We start from the raw sequence: 17,811 nt of genomic DNA, 5'->3' as shown, positions 1-17,811 counted from the left end.
TTTTAGTGTTGATTGAATGCCTCAGAGTTTAAGTTGGGTAAGAGAGCCACCCAGTGGATAGCGGAAATATGAATTTGAGGTAGAAACTCCTCAGGGAGCATTTTCTCTTTATTGATTAGATGACTCAACAATATTTATTGACATTTATCTGGATATATCGCCATTAATTGTGCAATTAGACAAATTAAAAATATGATTAAAGACTATGGTGTTTATTTTCATAAATCAGTACGCAGCAACAGTGGCACAGTGATATGTAATGCGGTCTGAACCATGGGTTTACCCGGGTATTTTATCACGGCTAAGAACGTGTTTCAACCAATGAGAACAAAGAGCCAGAACTGCCTGTTTTATTATTTCACTTTGAACATAAGTTACGCATTGTTACTTTCGACCCCCTCAGCCGGGACAAAAGTAACACAACAATACAAGACAGATTTTTATGTTACACTTGTTTTTGACGTTTATCTTTGCAAAAAATTATTAAATTACATTTTCATTTTGAATATCCGATTCATCAAATGTTTTAATAGCAACCTGACAGTACAAACTTGAATTGGGAATAAAAAAAATTAAAACAGTTTAAACACTACGAAAATTAAATTAAATCAAATTAGAATAATATAAAATTTCAACAATTCAACAGTATTAGCAGCGGGACAAAAGTAACAAGTGTTACTTAGGAATTTACTTAACTCTTTCACCGCCAGCGTTAAAAAAAAATTGCCAGCCAGCGCCACCATTGTTCCGCCCTCCTATGTGCTTCCGCTTAATTTTCATTTCGCTTCAGTACTACGTCTGGGACCGCTCTGTAGAGTTTCGTTTTCTCCTGCAAAAATCTGCAGGACCAATCAGCGAACAGAGGGGGGCGGCTAAGAATGATGACGTTGAGGTCGTGCGTCAGTTTGAGTTGTAGTTCAGTAATGGCAGCGGAGAAAGATGTGAGAAAAGCTATTCGGTCCATTGTTGCAAAACTGCCGAATATACAGAAGTTAAAGCCGGAGCAAGAACCAGGTTTGCTAAGTTTTGTTGGTCTGATTATTCTGACTTGTTGTTTCCGGCCAGTTTCGGTGCATGATATACGTCACGACCACACGTTAGCGATCGCCTATGGCAGATCCTGAGTGACTCTGGGCAGATCCAATAGTTTTAAACTTCAACAGAGGACCCTCCTTAGAGGACGTAATGCTTTGCAATGGAGCGTGGCCAGACTCTCTGTACAAATGAAATGAATGTACGAGAGTCTGGTTGGACCAGGCTACCATTGTTCATGATGTTCACAAAAGTTTAATGCCTTCCAGAAAATGTTTTTAAATATATAAACATATATATCAAATGAAAGAACAGACCCCCTGCTTTCAAACAAAAAAGTTTCATCCTACCTTCATTAGTTCTCTTTTATCACCTCTCAATTATGAGTAGGTTTCTTCAAAAACACCAAGTTTTGAGCAAAAAGCTGAGATAATTCCATACTTGTCATTGGCAGGGAAGTGTTTTCTCTTAATTGACGAGATAACTCATCAGTGGCGGCGAAAGAGTTAACATGGTCGAAAACAGCTTTCCGGACCTACACGCAGGAAAAGATGGCGATTTAACACGCTATTTGTCAGCTCTGTCAAGGGTTGCTTGCTAAAAAATTCTGTCATAGTTCGGAATACAAATGTAGTCAGGGCTCTGAGAAAATTGCTTTGTTACTTTCGTCCCGGTTCTACATTTACTTTTATGCATTTAGCAGACACTTCTATCCAAAGTGACTATGCATTACAAGCTACAGATGTGGCCTTTAAAAACGCGCGTTTTCTCCCGCGGCATTCGCCAAATCGTCTCGCGGAGTCACGCAGAATTCTGCAAGTGTTTTCGGGGGGGCTACTTTCCCTTTTCCCTTAATGTGTTTCGCTTCACAGAAAATCCACCAGGTGGCGCATAAAAAACTACATTTTTATATGCGTTGTCGGTTGTTTCCAGAAGTTAATAAGGGCATTGCTGAATATTTAACATTTCTATTAAAACAGCAAAGTGACGTCAACCAATTCTTGCCAGCATAACAGCGCATACATATATAAAGATGACTGTACGTGCAATGGGCATTTATACTAAGTGCAACAAAGAATTTAGTGTGAGCCTAATACACTAAACTCTATTTACAATGTATATCTTAATTATTTGTGTTGTCGAATTTTGACACCGTTTCATTGTTTGTTCATAATATTAATAATTATGTCCGTTTTTCTAAAAGTATTAATATTTTAAAGAGATTCATGTGGTATAAAAATACATGTTTTAAAGTTAAAAATGTTGTAAAAATATAGTAGTATTATTGTTCTTAATATATTAAGAACAATAATATGACACATGTATATTGCGCTAAATTGCTTTACATATGGAAAGAGGAATTCTTCTCAATCACCACCAATAAAGTTTAAAAAATATTCTTTAAAAACGGCGTTTAAACCCACGCAGAGCGAACAAGAAAACATGGGCCTACATACTGTACAGTGGGCATATGATATCTTTATTTAGTTTTACATATTTAAAACTTTAATAATACCTTTCTTGCGCATATAGGCAGTCAGTGTTATGATTTTTTTTATCCTTTCAGCCGTTATTCATAACAGTAAAAATATTCAGTGGCTTTGTAAATATATTACTAAAATAATGGATTAAAGTAACTTTATAAAATCTCTTAATGTCACTTATGTATTTTTTAGTTGGTCAAAACAAAATAAATTGCTAGAAATAGAACAGACATTTTAATTTAAAATGTACATATATTATAGGCGTATATTATAGGTCCTTCCAGATATCTTATCTCAGACGTTCGCAGTCAACACTTTTAAAACTTATTTATATAAAATCTAATTAATAAATTAAAAAACAAAGTTTTAAGTTAAGACAATAATAAATATGTTTATTTTTATTGAAAGAAAAACGTAGAAAATGTTATTATGGGTATAGTTGATGCAAATAAAGTGTGCAGTATACAAAAAATGCAAACAAATTATTTCTAAAAGTGGCAAGATTTTAAAAAGATAAAGGTGGCATAAAGAAAGACATGAGAAAAGTAGAGGTATGCAAAAGAGCACAGTTTAGTTATTGTTAATTAAAGCGGTTTTATACACCTTTGTTTGAATTGACAAGCATTTTATTCGCCACTTTCAACACATTTTGTGATTGATTTACTGATTTATTACAGAAAATTGTTGTCAGAAGCAAAGCTATTGTACAAAGCATCTTTATATGTATGTTTTAAAGTTAAAAATGTTGTAAAAAATATATTAGTATTCTTTTATATTAAGAATAACAATATGATACATTTATATTGCGCTAAAATGCAATATACATTATTCTGCAATATAAATTATTCTCAACCACCACCAATAAAGTTTAAACATTATTCTTTAGAAAAAAAACGGCGTTTAAACCCGTGTTGCGTGGAGCGAACAAGAAAACATATGCTTACATGCTCAATCGGCACCGAGCGGGTATCCTTTTCCTCCAGACCTTGACGCATGGTCGCGGAAAAGCGAGAAATATATTTTTTTTAAGTAAAAATATTTTGCACAATTGATATATTACTTATGAATATTTTAGGAAATTATTTTTGACACACGTAGGTTATTACGTGTATTTTGGATTTTAATTTCATTACTGTGCCTATCCGTGGCCTCATCCGAGCGCACTTTCTTTGTCTTGCGTCTTTTAAAGACATTGGTACAGCACCATGACCCAGAAAAGACTCACACACCTTTCCCTGATGCATGCCCACACAGAAATACTGAACTCCCTGGACATTCGTCCCCTAGCTCATGAGAGACTTTGGAATTTCTATTATACAACCGGCGCAATGCGCGACGCGAGTTTTTTCTGCGCGAGTAAAGAGCGCATTGATAATATGCGTATTAACGGAATGACAACGCGGGTTTGTTTATTACATACATGGATGCGCAGCAGCACAAAAACGCTTTTTAATGTGAAAAATTAAAGGATTAAAATGTAACAGATTATTATTGAGTCTCTTGGACATAAATGATGATCAATTATGAGACGTTAGAAGGCTTAAATAGCTGCTTCATCTGTAGCTAAGTAAATAAATGCTTTGCTTTAAACAAATGCATCTACTTTTAAATGTTTTTTTTAAATGCTACCCAACGGATTTATTGTATATAATGACTCTGCACCTGTAGATATGGTGAGATGAGAAAACATTTTAAGTAATGCTTTTAAAAAAAACATTTCGCTGTCCAAGTGCTGAAATGGCTCTCCACACGTTTGTAAATTCTTTATCTTTTGTTTGTAACAAATAGAGTATTTTTACAGTACAAACCTTATATAAAGCCTATTCTAAAAATGTAATTATACACCATGTATTTCTTTATAAAAGTATACAATATCAGAACTAAACCCATCATTATTTTTGTTGAAATTATGAATTATTTATAAGTTTAAAAAAGACAGTAATAGTACTATTTAGTAAAAAAAAAAGATCTATATAAAAATATACTAGGTATGTTAATGTGAGAATATTTTACATCTGTCGTGTGATTCTAACTTAAAAACGAAAGTAAAATATGTTCGTCCGCATGGACATTGAAAATTGTGAAGTTTAATTAATATTATATGTTGTTATAATATTATATGTTGTATGTAAATTGTAACGAAAGTAATTCCCCCTGGGATAAGTATTTTTGCTTCTGATTAATAGCGCATATTCATCTGAGAACTGATGATGTCTGTGTGTTTCAGACCCTGGCTGTGTGCCCTGAAGTGTATATGACAATAAAGTAGTAAATCTCAATGTATTTATTTTTAAAATGTATTTTAAATAGGCCTATAGGCTCATAGGTTTTTTGGTTAAAAAATTCACAGCACCCCCTGTTCAAAATGACTTCCAGCGGCCCTGCCTTGACGCTTTGTGTGTTCGACTTTAAATGTTTTTTTTTTTTTTTTTTTTTTTTTTTTATTAGAGAACATATGAACATTAATACAGAAAACAGGCATCAAAATAGAAACTTCCAAAGTTGAATAACAAAATAGTTATAAAAATAAAATAGAAGACATTCACAGGACGCCAAATACAGACTCATAGACATTAACAATACATGTACCTTTTACATTTTTAACAAGTTTAAGAGACTTCATTAAAAGAGTGATTTCTTTTAAGAAAACCAGGTGTAAAGGATAAGATTTTAACAATCTACATTTATGAATAAAGAATTTGCCATACAAAATGAAGAAATTTACCAAATTGTAAATGTTTTTATCATCATTCTCAAAGTAACAAATAATATCTTTCATATTAAATGTTATGACTGTGTTAGTTTTAGTTGATAGGACAGAAAAACATTCATTCCAAAATGCCTGAACATTTTGGCAATCAAAAAATAAATGACATAAAGACTCCTCAGTATTATTACAAAATGAACATTCGTTCCCAATGTCCATAAATTTAGAAAGTAGTAAATTAGTTGGGTATATTTTGTGTAATATCTTCAAATGAATTTCTCTCACTTTATTTGAAATACAAAATTTATAGGGCAGCAACCATGCTTTACACCAAATTACATCTCTTAGAATGGAATTCCAATAAAATTTTCCTCTTGGAGTAACTCTCTTCCTTTCATGAAAAACTTGTCTAATATCTTTATTAGTGCATTTTTTTTCAAAAATATTTTTTCGACTTTAAATGGTGCGGCGCTGACTGGTCGGCGTATGACATCAGAGTACCGCGAGAGCAAAGGTAAAGTCGGACCATTTGTAACATTTCGACTTGCTCTCGCGGTACTTTGATGTCTTCGTTGCCGAACTGTCTGCGCAGCGCCACATAGAAACGCCCTTTGACTCTTTAAGGCAAAGTACCAGCAACATGAGAAGTGGTGGCACGCAAAAGAAAGTGAAGGTACGCAGTACGCTAAAATATAAAGCGTCTGTACTGCGAGCACTGGTATAATTATTTACATCGTGTGTTGCTCTTTCACCATTGTGCACCCGCGCACTCGCTCTGTAGTTTGTAGCTCGCGCTCCGGCTTCGATAAACACCGTTTCTCAATACCAAGTAGGGGAGAGTGGGGCAAAGTGAGCCAGTGGGTAAGTTGACCCACCCCCTTTATCTAGGCAACCATACAGATTTGTAGCCGTGTGACCACAAATACAGGTAGCAACCATAATTTATATGTTAAAGAGAAGGACAAATTAAAGAGTTATGATTAAAGTATGATTTTTTTAACAAAAAAAAAAACAGTTTTTATCCTATCAAAGTAAAATTTATACATACCAGGTATAAAGGCTGTTATGTTAAAGTAGATTTATCCAGGTCTAAATATTCATACCATAAATATTTGTGATAGGCTAATGTATAAAACCATGTGAATGATTTAGCTAAAGATTAGCCTGAATTACTAAGCTAGGCAGTTTCCCAGAACGGTGGCTGTGGGGCAAAGTGAAACAGATGGGGTAAACTGAACCAGGGGTTAAACCCCACCATGAGGCACTGTAACCATTGAATATGTTTCATTAAAAAAAAATTCTGTGTAGTTTCGCACAACTGATTTGTTCATTTTTAAACATTTTAGAAAACATATCATGCTAAGACATTACCATATTAATTAATTTTTATGCATTTGGCGTTTTGCAGGTCTACACTGAAAAAACAAACATACCACTCAGAAACGTCCATTGACAATCTCCAAACAATAAGTTGTTCCTCAAAATCTGTATTTTCATCTGATACAGACTCAAACATGACTGGATGACATCAGAGTACCGCGAGAGCGATTTAAAACCAACCTCCTCCGCTTTATTTCTCGCGGTACTCTGATGTCATCTGCTTGTCGGTTCTTGTGGCGCTGCGTAAAGTTGACCACACCTAAAAAATGTACTGCTAAACTCGACAGAAATGCTCTGTATACCAGCACCTCCTTTATTAATTTGTATAGCAGGAAAAGTTCTATTTTACTTCTCAGCGTGATAAATAGCTTACAAGGTTTGGTGTGTGAGCGTGTGAACTGACAGAAATGCGTGTGTCTCATGGCGATTGCGTGGGACTTAAGAGCCTAGGTTATATCAACATATGTCAAATTAAGTTACCTGATATCCACTTAATTTTATAAGTTATAAACATTCATTTAAAAAAACATACAGCTTATGTATTAGGCCTATTTGCTTAAATTACATTTTAACAAAGAAACTGCAAAGGTTGATATTAAAACCCAACACGCTGGTGAAAACTGGATAAACCGGTTTTCTTTGATGAGGTGATCGATTAGCATTGGGGGTTGGCAAAGAATTGGCAGACCTAGGGGTGGGTGGTTTTTAATTTCTTGACTCTCTGTCACTGGTAGCTGCTAAAACAAGCAGCTAAACCATGTACAATTAATTACATTTTGGAATTAACTTCCTTCATGTCTTTTTATTTATACACTGTAAAAAATATTTTCTGAATTTTTAAGTAAAGTTAGCATTAAATATGTTTTACAAACAATTGATTTACAAACTCTGGGATGTTTGTGATTATCATCATTCAGAAAAGTGGTGCTTGTGTTTAGACTCATGTTTTACGTGATTAAATCAGGTTACATTAGTTTCTTTTCAGTGTAGAACAGTTTGTAATCAAAATGCAAAAATATAGTACATTTATAAACATCGCTGAAACAAAGAGTGAATTAAAATTAAAAAAGTAATAAAAATAAAGCTGCTGATAATTTTGTTTAAATTTACTAGCATTTTCTGAGTGAAAAATGTTTAGATTTTGTTAAGTAGCCTAAATCCTACTCCAATTTATTTCAGTGTAGGTTTCTCATTTTTATCAGCTTTCTTTTGCTTTTCAAAGGGCCGTCTACCTTTGCTACCGCCAGTGCTTTAATGTGGGCCAGTACCGCCACTTCCAAATATAGCTCTTGAGCGTACCACCGCCTCTCCCTGCGCCCAGAACCTACTTCTAACGTACCAGAACGCTCGTTTGCACATCTGTTTAAATCAGAGGCTTAATTTAATTATTTGGCTGCGCTGCCGCTTTTCAAAGCGCCCTTCACAATGCAAGCTACCTAATTCGTCCCACCGAGAGCAGAGACTACATTACCCATTCACCTTTGAGTTTTACAAGTTAAAAGCGCATGCGTAGCTTTTGCTGCTGTCAATAGGCTTGTTCGACTTCATGCGGCGCCCCGAGAATCGACAGCCAGAAGACGTCACAGTATCGCGAGAGCGAGGCGAAATATGATTTCTTGAATCATTCTCGCGGTACTCTGACGTCATCCGGCTGTCGGTTCTTGCGGCGCCGCATGAAGTCGAACAAGCATAGTGTTAACAACGTGGTTTGGAGAGGTGTGTGAAACGCGCAACCATAGCTGCTCTGTTAAAATGAAAATACAATGAATACTTAATATGCCCTCCTGGTTTTAGACTCTAAGGAGTAAAAGAACAAGGTCAGAATCAGAGGACTCTCGCTGTCTGACATCCCACCAAGCCAGAATGATATCGCTGCAGGTCAGATGCAAGCTTTTTCCAATACCCTTCTGTAGGTACGTGACAATCTCTGCTGTCGCGGCTGTCAGCTTGGTTCCCCTCGACGCAACTTCGGATTTCCTCAGACGATGTGCAGACTGTATTATACATACTTGCTAAACTACAAGTGTACGAAATTTCAATGAATTTGAACGACGCGCACAGGAGTTTTACCACACGCAAAATGGAAAACAATGGGACAAAATAAAGTGATGACTTTCGAGTTTCAAATGGCCAATATTCTGTTATTCTTGAACCCATAGACATGGTCTTGGTGTCCAGAGAGTATCTTTGCCCGACAGCGACAATATGTTATTAAAAAATAAATTACATCATTATGGATAAATGAGTGCTTACAGAATATATATGTTTGAGAATGCTTATCAGTACTTTTTTGTTTCTTAAACTTTAAAGATGAATATTCTCCTTTAGAGATGGGCAATTTTCAGCAATAGCACATTATATTCAAATTTTTGAGCTCATAAAAATATTTTTTCGCTTATTTAAATGACTTTTTTATGTTTTTATGCACGTTTAGTTTTGGTGCAATTTCATCAAAAGCTTGTAATTAGGAAATACACACAACATGCTTAACGTGTATTTTCTATATGTTAAAAAGTTTGTAAAAATTGCGTATTCTTATATAATAAGAATAACAATATGATATATTTATATTGCGCTCAAAATGATTTAGAAATGGAAAAAGGAATTCTTCTCAACTACCACCAATAAAGTTTTAAAATTCTTCTTTAGAAAAACGGCATTTAAACCCACGTGCACCGAACAAGAAAACGTATGCTTACATACAGTCCGTGTATGATATCTTTTTTATTTAGTTTTACATATTTTTATTTATATGCATTTAATAATAAGGTCATAATGTACACACTGTTAAAAATGATTCAGTGGCTTTGTAAATATCTCTAAAATAAATGATTAAAGTAACTTAATAAAATCTCTTAATGCAGTTATGCGATTTTTTTAGTTGGAAAATAAATTACTAAAAATAGAACAGATATTTTGTGTAAAATGTACATATATTATTTGATGTATACGCCTTAATAATATAAGTATTACATTTACAGATTATTTTAGTCAATATATTTAAAAAGGTCAGAGTAATATATTTAAGTTTTTAAAACTGTAATAATTGCATATTTCAAATTATTATTATTTCTATTTGACATCAAAAATGTGTACGTTTTACGCCTAACTTGAAGTATGATTTACTTATATTTTCACATTGATATTATTTGAGTAAATGTAGGCAAAAAAATAAATTAATAATAAGTAGAAAAAATGTCAATTTTAAACAATCACATAGCCAACGGTTTTTAATCAGCAACAAAGAAACTGCGCATTTTGCCGATGACAAACACATCAGAAACTCCTCGAATTTATGAATATTTACACTCACAATATGATTTTATTTCCTTAGTACAAAAGTATAACATATTATACAAATTCTCAGTGAAATGTATTAAACACCAATGCATACTTTTTATCGTGTTTCATACCATGTAAAGGGAAACATAATAATATAAAAAGTAGCCTACTGTTCAGTAATGCAGAAAAGCGCACCACAACCATGTTAAAGCTATTAAAACGTTCAGATGCAAAAATGAACTAAATGTAAAATTAGATAAACTAGTTAATGATATTGCGTAAATGCGCTCGGTCTCTTCAAAGGTCTTCGCGAATTATTTTGTTATAAGACTCGATTATCATACATCACGTCTCTTCTACTGTAAGTACACGGAAAAAATAAGACAAATGATCCGCGTTTGAGTCGGATTTTTATGAAGAATATGTGACTGTTTATGTAACTGGCAAAAGAAAACTTCGCCAACAAAATGTTTGCCAAAAAGCATGCATTTGTATGACATCAAAGTCCGTGTCATGTTACTTCAATATCATACAGTATACGCTCAGCATGAAGTCGAGCACACACATTGTCGTCAGTATGGCCTACAAGAAACACGCCTGCCCTCTACAGGTTTTTATATTTCCTGCGTCCCCCACCGAACCCCCCTTTTGCGGGATCTCGCAGAATTTCGGAAGTCTCCGCGGCATTCTGGTCTCAGAGACGCGCATTTTTAAAGGCCACATCTGTATGCATTTAGTATCTATATGTTGTGCTACTAACACAATCCTCTACCAATTGAGCTATGGAAACACTCAGTACAACATTACTTTTGATTAGAAAGGTCAAATGTATTGCTAAAGGGTTGTTTCGTTTCTGCTATTATGCAAGTCTGAAACAGTCATCATTTCATTGGATCAAAGCACTGCACAGCATAACTCCTCAGTATATACAATTTGTGTATATTTTTAAGCATGGTGGCTGATGGCTGACACCAAATACGTGGCAACTGATGCAAGCCATTTGCCACTTCCTGGCAAATTCACTTTTATTCAGTCTGTGCAGATTGGATCACTCCTGCTTTCCATTTCCACAATAAAGGGTTAAATTTTTTTATCAAAAGAGGAGTTTATTTTTGGACGGTTGCTAAGGAATGCAGAAATTGTCGTTTGTGGGGGGGGGGGGTTGAGAGGAGGGCTTTAAAAGGATGAAGGGAGGTGTTTTACCCCTCTTTCAAAAGGATGCTCTAAAAATACCACTTCCTTGTGCCGGCCCGCTAGCCCTACACTAACCAGATGAAATCCATATGGCCTTTCCATTCGTTTACCCCCTCTGTCCTTCTCAGATGTTGTCGCGAGCACACGTACAGCTCACGATGAGCGGTGCTCATGAACTGCAGGGTAGAGTCGAGGAGATGTGCTCTGCATGCCAATGACATCAGTGCTGTTGTAATAGGGTCGTTTTTGATGCTGTATTTATAGCAGCCCCTTTTATGTCTGTCAGGGATGACTAACCTTACAATTTCTTTGAAAGTCAACTATGGAGGTCTATTTGTGAAGTATGCATTTTTGGCTGCTTTAATAAACTTGATTGCGTGCTCCTGACTGTCTGACCCTTGACGTAAGTATGCAGCATTGACGTCACCACCAGGTTCAGAGAGAGACACTCGGGAGACTGCAGAAGAGAGTGGAGGAGGACAAAAAAGAAATGGATTTATTTGTAGGAGCACATAGGCTGTGCAATTGTTTGAACAAGCAGGTTGTGGATAAAACTGAAAGGGGAATTAGGGGGAAACAGTCAGGAAGCAGTTTGTGAATGTGAAAAAGCATAATATCGAATCAAATAGAGAGAGAGAGGCAGGTGGAGCAAGATAAAATAGATAAGAGGTCATGTTTGTGTTTGTGTAGCTCAATTCATTACATTAGGACACCAAAGACATGGGTTTGATTTTTTTTAAGGGGACACACTTCAGGATAAAAATGTATAGCTTGAATGCACTGTATTCCCTTTGGATAAAAGTTTCTGGCAAAATGTAAATGTTTGTAAGGCATATACTGTGTTGGGTAACCACAATGCACTGCACATCCATGCCGCCCAAGGGCAATGTGATCAAATTTGCTTCATCTTTGTCCTGCAAACATACACACATACATAAAGCCGGTTTTTGTCTGGCACGTGTAAAATATTTGCACACTTTCCAGTCTTTTTTGTGCAACCATGATGGATGTAGAAAAGCATTTTGTCATTTTACATTTATGCAAATTTCGCAGACACGTTTATGCAAAGCCACTTACAGTGCATTCATAAAGTACCATTCTGACTCCCTGGTGGATTTTGTGTTATAAGAGGAATGATTTAAGAGCTATGGATCACTGCAGTTTTCTTTTGGTTATCACTGCAATTATGACAGTCCTAAAATATCCACCAGTGACTTTTCTCACAGTGATGTCTTGGGAGAGAGCGCCCTCTAGATGTGGATTTTCGTTATATGGCAAGAATTACTACAGTAGATAATTTTGCATGATAGATTCCCATTTAATATCTCTGACCATAAAGATGTTATGTTGTCCAAAGCCTGAAAGATGAGGTTTGAAGAGACAAAAATAAATTGGTTGCATTATTTTTTTAAGCTTTATTGTTTTATTTAGATGATTAGACCATATTTTATTAAATTAACTGTTTACCATTTACTCTTACCATTTATTCTGGGTGACATATTATTCATAAAAATAAAGGTGCTACACAGGTTCCTCTCTCTGATACTATAGAAGTTCCTTTTTTGGTTCAGTTGGTACATTTCTTATGTTTCATAGTCTAAAAAACATTTTGTACAACCCCAGTCACCAGACTACTCCAGGCCGGATCTGCACCGGAGCTGCTGATCTAGGCGCGGATCTGGCCCGGAGTCTTCTGGGACATAAATGTTCTGCAAATGCTGTGCAAAGTAAACCCAAATGCTTGAATGTGGACACAAACATGTTATTAAATAGCCCCCATTAGGGGTGTGCGATAGACATGATTAACCGGTAAAAAATGTGTCAACCGGTAGAGATTTTGGACTATCTTCTCTATCAAGGTTACGCGCCCACGTCACGCTCCTATGTTTGTACACGTATTTCAGCACCGCAGTTTTAAGCCATTCTAACACAAACAACAGATCTAGATGCGTGCGCTCTTTCTGTGTGTGAGGAGTACGCAAGTGGCGCAACCGCTGCTATTTCTGTGTGTGAGGAGTGCGCAAGTGATGCAACTGCTACTGATTAAAGGGATAGTTCACCCAAAAATGAAAATGTTGTCATTATTCACTCACTCTCATGTTGTTACAAACCTGTATGAATTGTTTTGTTCTGATAAACACAAAGGAAGATATTTTGAGAAATGTTTGTAACCAAACCGTTCGTGGACCCCATTTACTTCCATAGTATTATTTTTTCCTACTATGGAAGTGAATAGGGTCCACAAAAGGTTTGGTTACAAACATTTCTCAAAATATCTTCCTTCCTGTTCATTAGAACAAAGACATTTATGCGGCTTTGAAACAACATGAGAGTGAGCGAATGATGACAGAATTTTCATTTTTGGGTGAACTATCCCTTTAAGCTTGTGAGCATTTTTCCCGCTTTATTGGCTTTCAATACATATATATTGTTGGGGTAACACATTACAAGTAACGTGCATTACATAATAATATTACTTTTTTGAAGTAACGAGTAAAGTAACGCATTACCTTTTAAATGTACACATTAATATTTGAGTTACTTTAATAATGCAAGTTACTTTTTTAGTTTAATTAATTTGATAAAAAAAATATGTATGGAAATAAACTAAACATAGTTACTTTATGCACTCTATGCGAACACGCCTGTGTGGGAACAGTTTGAATCAGAAACCAAGATGGTAGGCCAGAGCTCGACATTTTTGTGATGAAATATGCAATTTCTGAATGCAGAACTTTTCAGTCATAAAAAACACCTGTAAGGCCTGAAAGAGATCAAGCCTTGGCCAAGAAAAAGTAACGCAAAAGAACTAAAATGTAACGTAAGCATTACTTCCAATGAAAAGTAACCAAGTAACGCAATTAGTTACTTCTTTTGGGAGTGACTTTAAATGTAATGCATTACTTTTAAAAGTATCTTTCCCCAACACTGTACATATATGCGTCAAAATTCCTGTCTTTCTTTGCAAGTATCCTCAAAAACACAACCATTTAGGGCTTAAGAAAAAGTGAACAGCTTAAAAAGAAAATGCATGTGTAACAGTATATTGGATCCGGTCTTAAAGGGGAAGTTACCTAATTTTGCTCCTGTCTGCAACTCATGTTTATCAAACAACATTGAAAGAAAATCTATCCCTGCTCTTGACTAAATCACTTTTCTACCTTAAATAAAAAATATATTCACATGCATACATAATTATTTATTATTATTCATTTACCATTGACAGTTTATCTTTAGAGAGCTTGAGTTTTGTTTGTTTTTATCTTTTTTTTATGCTTGTACAAGGTTTTTGTGAGAATTATGAACATTTCTATGGTATTAAAGATTTTAATAACCTTTATTAAAACATAAAAAACATTTACCATGATGCATATAGTCATCATGATATTGGTCATGTTGCCCACCCCTAGCCCCCATTGTATTTAGACACTCTTTTTTTTTCTCCAAATGCAGGTGAGAAGTTTGAGCTTCATGCGGGCACGGAGTCGACGCCCAGCGTGGTTGTCCACGTCTGCGACAGCGACGCGGATGAAGAGGAGGAACCAAAGACCAACCCTAAACCAAAAATCATCCAGACCCGACGCCCGGACCTGCCCGTCTCACACTGAGAACTCTACAGTTCCCCGCAGGAGGATCTGTACCCTCCCCATTTTCTTCACAGGACCTCTGTCAAGCCCCTTCAGAACCTTGTTAAACACACAACCAGGGTCTGACGGATTCAGATCCGCGTTCCTCGTCCAGAGCACACAAGTATACAATCTTCAATGTGTGTCACGGCGTTTTTTACGTTGGCAATATTCGGTGTCAAATCTGGCCGCTCTACAGTATGTATCCGTTTCTCAATCTTAGTTCATGGTAATATCATCCTGTCACAGATAGAGGCAGCCCTACCCATTCCTTCTGATTGGCTGCACGTAACAGTGTCAAATGTGCCTATTGGCTTTGCTCTTGCACCACAAGTATGTACTATTTGTATCCAATTAAGCCATTTATAGTGCATTCTTCATAAGGGCATGCTAGCCAGTAAATGTGGCTAAACACCAGCACTGCATGCATGTGGCCCAGAAACCCTTACTGTACATTTCTTTCCAATAAACCCTTTTATGGTATATGGTTAATCCTGCTAGGCAATGGGCACAGTTGACCACAGGAACCTTTCCATCATGCCAGCGCATGTATTTACTTTATTTCCAGCCGTGTATAATTGTCAGTGTCTTGCCAACAGTGTTCTTACAAAAAACGATGCTTTTTTCAAACAAGGAGCTGATATTTTTATTGTATACTCATGCAACTTTCAATACAACCTAACTGTTGCTTCTCGTATGAGTTTTTGGTCAAGTGTCTGTGTTCCCTTATGGAAACTGAAAATGACAACATCACTTTCCGGGTTAGTTTACATCAGCGGCTAATCCGGTGTGTCATTTAATGACGTCTGTAATATGCATGGTTACTTGTTTCTTGAGGTTAATGTCGTTGTGAGCGATCCATCCATAGGTTTCCTCGTGGTCTGTGAGACTTCATTCACATTATAATCACGTAAATAAAAACAGTACAATACAATAAGACAGATCTTCCAAGTGCTATTACACATTGGGTGTCATAAACGCAAATATTAGGAGGGTGATGTCAGTTTTTTATCTTTTGCTGTGCCTAATTCATTATGGTTTATCTAATTAAACACAATAGATGTACGTAAGCACAGGACACATCACAAAGGCATGTAATACGACCTAAATATGTGCCGCAAAATGTAAACAGTTGTAGTATAAAGATTATGTTTAAACCTCTTCCAAGACTATGAAATGAGTCCCGTCCCAGACAATACATCAACACTGTGATGTCATTTCTGTGATACCTGACTTACACCCTATGTATGAATATATTTGTTTTGTAAATTTAAAGAGGTGATCTGGATGAATAGTCTGTTGTTCAGTGTTATTGCTGTGTTGGGGTGGTAGCCACAGTGTCAACTTTCACAATGTTATTACGGTAACTGTGTTTTCTCAAAACCACTGGATGTCATTGAAGGAATTTGTTTGTCATGCTGTGTCCTTTATCCTGAATGTAAAATACATCCCAACTCTGTGTGTTCACAGTTTGCAGTTTTTCTAAAGCAATGACTCTCACTGTTGTGTAAACAGGGTATTTACTGCTCTATGACATCACAGTCTGCAATGTGATGCACAGTCATTAGTTTGTGCTTCTTTGCATAACCTAATCTCTGTTAGGGAAACCTGAACATGTAACAACGGATATAGGATCAGAAAGGCATGAGAGCAATATATAACAACTAAAACCCACCCTTAATCCAAATAACTGTACCTGCTTGGCCAATCTGCTCTTCCCTATACTCGATTCATACGATCTACACATGTTCTTGCAGTCTCACACGGTGCCAGCCTTCCTTGCTGTCCTGTAATTTAAGATTTTTGTATTGTTCTGTATTGCACTTTCACATGACTGTATCATTCAGTAACTGTATTTTGTTTTCTTCATGTACTCCTGAAGACATGATATTATTATCTCTGTTCATAAAGTCTGGAGTTTGTGTCACTGATGTTGGGAAACGATATCTGTATTGTGCATACTTGTGCAAGACGATCTGTGTTCTTGTCATATACGTGTACGTCCTGCCTGCAGACACTATGGAGACATATCTGTATATATTAATCAATAATATTTTTACTGCATTTTTGTACAAATATTCATGGTAGCCATGTACAAGTAGTCGAGATGATTCTTTGTTAGTATTAAAAAAAAGTTTGGTTTTAAATCTTTGGTGTGTTTATTTTAAAATAGTGTGCAATAGTTTTAGCATGGTACCAGTATGAACCTAAAATAACATGATAATTCAGTACCGTTTTCTATATATGCTAAGTAATTTTTAACCCACTCTCGCGCTCCCTCTGTCGCAATTGTTGATTATGGTGTGTCGACTTCATGCGGCGCCGCAAGAACTGGCAGGCGGATGACGTCAAAGTACCGCGAGAAGAAGGTCGAAATTATACTACTTCGAATTTTTTTAACTATTCATTAAAGGAACGTTCCGATTATAACGATAACTATTAGGGGCGGTTTCCCGGACCAGGATTAGCTTAATCCAGGACTAGGCCTATAGTTTAATTAGGAAATATAACTAGTTTTAACAAGCATGCCTTACTAAAACATTACCTGTGTGCATTTTGAGGTAAAACAAAGGGCCCTGAAGTATTTTAAAATATGTAAGCGCAAGTTGTTTTCAGTTTGGAGAGCTCTTAGAAGTGTTTAAGTCTAGGACTAGTCTAATCCCTGTCCGGGAAACCGCCCCTTAGTGTCCACACCAGAGGACGATAACGATAACTTTATGCTAATACGCTCTCGAGGCGCAGAACTCGTGCAATAATCATTTACCTTAAATGACATTAACTAATACTGCGTATTTACTTTAATAAAAACGTTTGTTATTGTTTACATGTCATTAAATGTATAAATATGCTGCTATTGTTAGGTTTACACCTCGGCTAACCAGCAGATTTCCTTAAAACGCCGCGTTTGCGTAGTGAATCTTGTAATTTGTGTATATAAAAATATCTTACCTTTTGGCGTGATCATTGTAGTAGAATAAAAAACATTACGTAGTCAATTTCACAGCAACTGATCAGAGCTGGATAACTTACCTGAGGTAATTTTATGTTATAGACTTCAGGTAACGTTACACGTTGTCAATTTAAATCCGTACACTTGAAGATTTGA

General features: G+C 35.9%; 1 protein-coding gene across 2 annotated transcripts in view; it reads left to right on the top strand.

The window, feature by feature from the left end:
- The window catches only part of rcan2 (regulator of calcineurin 2), a 79,260-nt gene extending 62,408 nt beyond the window's left edge, over window positions 1–16,852 (top strand). For both annotated transcript variants that reach the window (XM_065256198.2, XM_065256199.2), the window contains one exon: window positions 14,533–16,852. In XM_065256198.2, coding sequence (XP_065112270.1) covers window positions 14,533–14,687 — 155 coding nt within the window. In that variant the 3' untranslated portion in view covers window positions 14,688–16,852. The remainder of the gene's footprint in view (window positions 1–14,532) is intronic.
- The last annotated feature ends 959 nt before the right edge of the window (window positions 16,853–17,811 follow it).

Source organism: Paramisgurnus dabryanus, chromosome 12 (genome assembly GCF_030506205.2).
Source record: "Paramisgurnus dabryanus chromosome 12, PD_genome_1.1, whole genome shotgun sequence".
NCBI lineage: Eukaryota > Metazoa > Chordata > Actinopteri > Cypriniformes > Cobitidae > Paramisgurnus > Paramisgurnus dabryanus.
This window is presented reverse-complemented; position numbering and strand designations above follow the sequence as displayed.